The sequence below is a fragment of the Calonectris borealis genome, unplaced genomic scaffold (assembly GCF_964195595.1).
Source record: "Calonectris borealis unplaced genomic scaffold, bCalBor7.hap1.2 HAP1_SCAFFOLD_35, whole genome shotgun sequence".
NCBI lineage: Eukaryota > Metazoa > Chordata > Aves > Procellariiformes > Procellariidae > Calonectris > Calonectris borealis.
Window position 1 is genome coordinate 2,049,512 of NW_027441451.1, and position 7,274 is coordinate 2,056,785.

Below are 7,274 nucleotides of genomic sequence, written 5' to 3' on the forward strand. Positions count from 1 at the left end.
CATCACCTGGTTTTTTACTGATCTACTCATCCACCCATCCCAACAGCAATGTCCTAACGTGGAGACAAGGATATGGTGGGGAATGGTGTTGAAAGCCCTCAAGAACTCCAGGTAAATGAAACCCACCACTCCTCCCGTACCAGGAAATGCAGTCCTTCCATCTCAGAAAGCAATGAGGATGGTCAGGCATGATCTGCCCTGGGTTCATCCAGTCACCTTCTCTTTCGGACTCACAGAAATGGAATCCAAAAGACATGCTCTCTGACACACTCCTCACCAAAGTGAGGCTGAACAGCCTCTGGTCCCCAGCTCGTCTTCTGCGCCTTGTGGAAAGATGCACACAGCATACTTATTCCAGGTTGTTGGGAAGTTTCCCTGATCTCCATGAACTTGCAAAGACAATACAGAGTGACCTGGCTGTGACATCAGCTGGCTCTCTCAGCACCCTTGGATGCAGCCCCACCAGTTCTGTGGACTGTTAACATCTGAGCTTGCTCCAGTAACCCCTGACTTGATCCACAGCCACTGCTGGTTTTTCTCCTCCAGAGTCCTGCTTCAAGACACAAAGGCCACAAAGAGGACAAAGAGTGCCTCCCTCCGCTCTCTTACAGCTGCTGCACTCTGGTTTTTATCCTTTCTTCAGTGGTATCACAGAGGTGCCACCAGAATTGCTTATTGGCTCAGCTTTGGGCAGTGGCTGGTCCATTTTGGAGCCAGCTGAAATTGGATTTATCCGACATGGAGTCAGCTCTTGAGCGCTTCTCACCTAAGCCCCCCTGCAGCCACCCTCACCACTGCCAAAACCTTCCCATGTAAACTCAATGCACAGGGTCGTTAAAGTCCCCAGTAAGACGTGAGGTCATTGGACCCAACACTTCCTCAGGCTGGTTAAATAAGACTTCGTCCCCTTCCTCTCCCTGCTTATAGGTTCTTTCTGTCAGAGCAGAGATGTGCTGGACCTCAGCCGCGGCACCAGGGCCGAGCTCAGATGTGTAACCAAGAAAGCTGGTACCAAGCGCCCAAGCTCCCACGCAAGCAGAAGCTTTGCTTCAGAGCATGCTGGGGTGGCTGGCAGGTGGCAACGTAAAGAGGAAATGAGGTGTCCCTAGGGAGAGCAAACCCTGCTGTCCTCAGGAGCAGAGAGAAGCAGGGCTGGACTGTGCAGCCCTGGCAGGAGAGGGCTTTGCTACCTGTGGTGTCTCTGCAGCCCCGGAGGGCCTGTGCTGGAGGTGAAGCTGATCTCCAGGAAGGACAAGGTGCTGTTGAAAGGTGTCCTTGGCTGGACAGGAACACTGTGAAAATCACTGGTCTGTTCCTTGGTTGCCTCATCAAAGGGATGACTAAAGGATTGAGAGAAGCACTGCCTTTACTGGGTAGATATGGTACAGGACTCGCTTCACTGCAGTTCCGTGAACGAAAGCACTGAACGTGTCTGGTTCTGCTGGGGTCGGTTACATGCTCTGAATGGGGACGGTGTTCCTGCAGGTCTTGTGCTGTCCCTGCTGGCTGCACGCGCTTGTGCTGGAGAGCCCTGGCATCTCAGGTAGCACCACAGGATGTAGGTAACCTTTAAATTGAGCAGCTGCTCTGAAGTAGGTTAGGCATTGTGGGGATGTCGAGGAGAAACCTGCCATAACTGTCAATGGAGATGTGGTAAACACAGCTGATGGAGAAGAGAGCGAGACTTAGCTCTCCAATGGCAATGACCCCATCTGCGCAGAGGAATACCTCTATAGGCTGCCCTGGACAGAACGACCAGGTTTCATTGTCCTAAATGTCAGCATCTGCTTCACTTCAGCTGGCCAAAGGAATGCCCCACCGGCTTCCAAAATGATGACCCCAGGCGCTGCCCTGTCCCTCTGAAATGCTCCATCAGAGCTTACAGTGACATGCATGTGTCTTGGACCACCTCTGGAACCTCAGATGTCACCTGTGGTTTGCATGGGCAGAGGAGGTACAGGAGATTCCTCCCTTTCCCTGGCTGGGTGTCCTGTCTCATAGTAGGACAAGGAGAGGTGATTCTTCGACCTAACTCTGTCTCTGATAGGTGAAATGCCCCTGCTGGAAAGAAGTGTCCCTGCCCAGTGGAGGGAGGAAACATCAGTGATGACTTCAGCTTGTTCCACAGTCAGTTCCCCAGGGACATCCCTGAGGGAGCCCCGAGGGGGCAGAGCAAGTGGTGCCTTGGGCTGGTCCTCTGCTGCTGAGCTGGGCTGGGCTCCTGGGATGGAGGGAGCTCCTGGCAAGCGGGCAGCGCTGCAGAGAGACAGCTCTGCCCAGGAGCAGGGCTGGGGGCACTGCCTGCAGGCATCGAGGGGAGAGGAGCGAGGCAGAGAGAGGTTAGAGGCAGTCAGGGCTGGGAGGGTGCTGAGAATGAACGGGAGGAGAAACCTTCACAGCCCTTGACACGGTAAGTCTCCGGGTGCAGGGCAAAGAAGCTGCAGTGCCTGGAGAGATCTCCAAAAGCTGGCACATGCCACAGCCTATGGGACATTTTTGGAGGTCTCTCCCACCTTCTCTGGTGTGGAGGAGGAGAACGTGGTGCAGAGTAGAGCTTCCCTGCTGCACCGTAAGAGGGACAGGGCATGAGGGATGCCTTCTGCTGGGGGGGACTGCAGGGGTGTGCAGGCAGGGGTGCCCAGGGCTGTCCTTGCGAGCAGGGTCCTGCACCCCAGGGGCTGTGTGCTGGGGCAGGGACTCTGCCGCCTGCCAGGGTCAGCACTCAGCCTGCCCGGGGAGCTCCCCACGGCGCTGTGGGGAGAAGCTGTGGGTGGAAGGAGCGAGCCCCAGCAGGGCAGGGTCCTTCTGCTGTCGAGAGGGTGCTGCCTGGGTCAGGTTTGCTCACAGCTCCAGCTCAGCCCTGGGCATTTCTGAGGGGACTTTTCAAGATGGAGTTCCCTGAAAGGGAAGGTGTCTGTCTTTGAGGTTTCTCCTCTTGGTTGGCTGGGTGGGCAGTGGGACATTTCCAAGGGCACTTTTCAATTGGAAGGTCAAAGGAGGGATGACTGTTTGGATAAGGAGCTTTCCTGAGTCTGTGTGTTCAGTTTCTGGCTCTGGGGGCTACAGATAGCACCAGCATCCCCTTTCCAGTCTCATCGGGGTTGCGGGACCTGCTCTGTACCCCCTGTGCACACGGAGAGGCTGCAGGGCAGCGCTGGGCACCCAGGGGCTGAGATGGGGTCTGTGAGCACTGGCAGGGAAGAGCCGTGGGGCCAGAGCAAGAGCTCCTGGCAGGGACAGCTCCAGGCAGGAGAGATGGGCAGCAAAGGAAGGACCTGCTAATGGAAGCCCTGTTGCAGAGGAGATATGGGCAGCTCCCGGCCACCCCTGCAGTGCAGATGCCTTCCCTCAGCAACCCCCTTCATCTCTGCCACCCAGCACAGCCCTCGGCCCTCCCGGCCATGGGGTCTAGGCTGGGAGTCACCTCTCTGTCCAGCAGAGCAGCAGAAGAGGCCAAGGGCATCCCTCCTGCCACGTCCCCAGTTCCCACTGACCAGCAATGGGGCTGAGGGCAACTGTCCTGCATTATCACTGCCTGGGAGGTGGCTGCACAGCTGGGTGAGGGGAACGCTGTCCTGAGTGCCCGGCTGCCTCGGCGCTTGCCTCGTTCAGCCAGACCCTCACTGTCTTTTTCCTTCTTTCTCCCTGTGCCTGTTTTAAAGTTATCTTGTTCTGGCTGCCAGACTGCCTGGGGATGGGAATTTCAGCTGCAGAGTCACACCCTGATCTTGTTCGTCCATTCGTGCGGGCATGTCAATGGGAACAAGTGTCCCAGCTTTCCTCTAACCCGAGGGGCTGTGGGCAACGCAGCCTGTGGGGCTGGGGAGTGAGTCAATTGTCTCTTCCTGAGCTGCCAACATTCGGACACTTGGCTATCTCCTTGGGGTGTCCTTCCAAGCTGTGAGCTGCCTGCCAGCATGCAAAGCTGTCCCATAGCACCCTTGTGTTCTCTGAAAGCCCCACGGAGAAACGCAGAGACTCTCTGGCTGAGGAGATGCTGTGGGGTTGGTGAAATGAGCCACGAGTGTCCTGGGCTAGAAGTGGGGTGCTGAGACCTTGAGGAAGGGTGAGACATTTCGTGCTCTGCACTGGATCCCTCTGCTCTCAGCAGTGTCTGGCTGCATAACAGAACATAAGAATGTGATCGCCCTCCATCTCAGGAAGGTGCAAGCCCAAGGCAGCTGGGAACAAGACCGGGGGACAGACCAGCTCCCCTCACTGCGCTCTGAGCCACAGGCAATCCTCTTGCCTCGCAGGACTCACTCTGTTCTCCTGGAGTGCAGCAGAAATGCTGAGGGTTCCTGACATCCAAGAACACTCCCCAGGGGAGATGGGGGGAGCTGTCAAAACCCCCAAGCCTCTCACAGTGCCTTCTGCCACCTCAGTTCCTCAGCACGGGGAGTGCAGGTGCTGACAGGCCCTTCTGCGTTAGGAGCGGTTCCATCTGACCAAGTCAAACGCCAGCACTGGCCCCTGCCCCCACCCTTCCCATGAACCCACTGCTGCAGAGCAGGGCTGACTCCTCGGCAGCCAGCGGGCAGAGGCCCTGCTCCTCACGCCACATTCAGCCAGCACCCACCAGAGCTCCAGCCCCGCAGCTGAGGAAGGATTCCTGGAAAATGCAAAGGGGGGTGTGCAGCAGGGGCAGGGGCTGTGGGAAATGGCTTGGATTTTGCTCAGAGAAGTCTCCCCTAACTTCTCACTGCCTTTTCCTCCTTGGACAGGTTCACGTGCCCAGAGGGACCAAATGTCCAATGGCAGCTCCATCACCCACTTCCTCCTCCTGGCCTTCGCAGACACGCGGGAGCTGCAGCTCTTGCACTTCTGGCTCTTCCTGGGCATCTACCTGGCTGCCCTCCTGGGCAACGGCCTCATCATCACCGCCATAGCCTGCGACCACCGCCTGCACACCCCCATGTACTTCTTCCTCCTCAACCTCTCCCTCCTCGACCTGGGCTCCATCTCCACCACTCTCCCCAAAGCCATGGCCAATTCCCTCTGGGACACCAGGGTCATCTCCTATTCAGGATGTGCTGCACAGCTCTTTCTTTTAGCCTGTTTCATTTTAGCAGAGTATTTTCTCCTCACTGTCATGGCCTACGACCGCTACGTTGCCATCTGCAAGCCCCTGCACTACGGGACCCTCCTGGGCAGCAGAGCTTGTGTCCACCTGGCAGCAGCTGCCTGGGCCAGTGGGTTTCTCACTTCTCTCCTGCACACGGCCAATACATTTTCACTACCCCTCTGCCACGGCAATGCTGTGGACCAGTTCTTCTGTGAAATCCCCCCACTCCTCAAGCTCTCCTGCTTAGATGCCTACCTCAGGGAGGTTGGGCTCATCACATTTAGTGCTTTTCAATTTTTGGGGTGTTTTCTTTTCATTGTGGTGTCCTACGTGCAGATCTTCAGGGCCGTGCTGAGGATCCCCTCTGAGCAGGGACGGCACAAAGCCTTTTCCACGTGCCTCCCTCACCTGGCCGTGGTCTCCCTCTTTGTCACCACCATCATGTTTGCCCACATGAAGCCCCTCTCAATCTCCTCCTCATCTCTAGATCTGGTCGTGGCAGTGCTGTACTCAGTGGTGCCTCCAGCATTGAACCCCCTCATCTACAGCATGAGGAACAAGGAGCTCAAGGACACCGTGCGGAAACTATTTGAAGACAAACTACTGCAGCGTCAATAAGGTGTCCATCATCCTCAGGAAAAGCTCGGATGTTCTTTGGATCATATGTGTCTTGTTTTTCTCTTTGTTTCTTATACTTCAGATATTACTTCCACTTCAATAATATTAGTCTTATCCACCCTCACCAGTGTTTTCTGACCTGAAAGACCTCATGTACATATGGAGCCAGGCTCCCTGTGCAGGTGAAGGAGCTGGGAATAAAGAATGCAGCAGAAAATGATTTGTCTCTGTTCCCATCTCTTACATCTGCTCTGGAGCTGGGGGTGCAGCCCCAGCACACAGGAGGGCTCAAGGAGCCACGAGCCCCCCTGCCACATGGAGGAGCAGACACTTGTGGACCTCGGGGCTGCCCCTCGCTGCCTCAGTGGACACATCCTTGCTGCCACCTTCACATGGGGCTGCTGCTTCCCTGGAGCCATGGCCATGGACGACAGCAGGACCTGGTCTTTCCAGAGCAGCACTGCCAGTTCAGGGCCCTGTGGAGAGCACGGGGTGGGAACCAAGACAAGCTGGCCAGGCCAGCATGGACATGCTCGCCTGGGGCAAGGGACATCCAGGGAGAAGAGCAAGGGAGCATTTCTGTGCTGCAGGGAGGAATCCCTGAGAAAGAGAAAGGTCTTTCTGCAGGCACCCACTCGGGGCAGGCTGCTCTGTCCCCTGACCAGGACTCTGGTGCTGGCCTGGGGAGAGGGGCTGGCACGGAGCTCCAGAGGCAGCCTGGGCTGGGGATCTCCTGCACCCAAGACCAGGAGCTCTTCGGTTTCACTGACCTCCATTTCCTCATGGCATGGGGAGCCTCCATCCCTGGGGCTGATGGGGAGGCTGAGACCCCTCTCTGCCCCCCAGCAGCTGCTGTGCCCCTCAGAGGGGCTGGGGCCGTGGGGTGAGTGCCCAGAGCTCTGCAGCACCCTGCGGTGGGCACTGCCGTGGGACCAGCCCAGGCTGGGCTGCTCTGCTGGGCTGGGCTGGGGAGAGGGCAGGGGAGATGGGAAGAGCTGGGAAAGGTCCGGGCTGGGCTGGGAAGTGCCCAGGAGAGGACAACGCTGATGTTAGCTGAGCTGTGTGACCATGCAGGGCAGGGACATGCTCCAGTGGGTGTGTGGTGCAGAGCCCGGTCTCCTGGCAGGGAACTGAGACAGGCGGGTGCAGGAGAGAGGAGGCTGCTCTGTGCCCTTGGTGGCAAGGACAGAGCGAGAAGGTGCCCCAGGGCATTTATCACACCCCCACCCCAGCCTCTTCCCTTGGCCATTTCCAGCACTGGCCACTCATCCCAGTTTAGGGGTGGTTTTGCTCTGTGGCCACCTCCTCCCTCCTGTTGGTCTTGGTACCTGGGTTGGGGGAAGAGCCAGCCCTGCCCCAGGCTCTCTTCTTGCCCAGACCTTGGCAGAGCCCAGAGTGGGGCTCTCTCCAAAGCCTTGCGTGGGCCACGGCTGGGGCTGGGCACTGGTGGGCTGCAAAAGGAGGAGGGCTGGTGGGGATGGACCCTGAGGTCTGGCACAGGGACTTGTGGTGGGGAACGTTTCCCCACCCCAAACGTACCCTGTGCTGTGCTGTGTCTGCTGAGGGGGATGTGGGGGCACGTGCTGGGCAG

The 7,274-nt window shown here is 57.6% G+C and overlaps 1 protein-coding gene across 1 annotated transcript; it reads left to right on the forward strand.

The window, feature by feature from the left end:
• The first annotated feature begins 4,747 nt into the window (after window positions 1–4,747).
• LOC142076227 (olfactory receptor 14A16-like) lies at window positions 4,748–5,803 on the forward strand. Its single transcript, XM_075138605.1, has one exon. It carries the CDS (start codon window positions 4,748–4,750, stop codon window positions 5,681–5,683), a length of 936 nt encoding a protein of 311 aa, XP_074994706.1. The 3' UTR covers window positions 5,684–5,803.
• The last annotated feature ends 1,471 nt before the right edge of the window (window positions 5,804–7,274 follow it).

Excerpts from the sequence above, each read along its gene's own strand:
- LOC142076227 (XM_075138605.1), top strand. The coding sequence starts at position 4,748 with ATGTCCAATGGCAGCTCCATCACCCACTTCCTCCTCCTGGCCTTCGCA.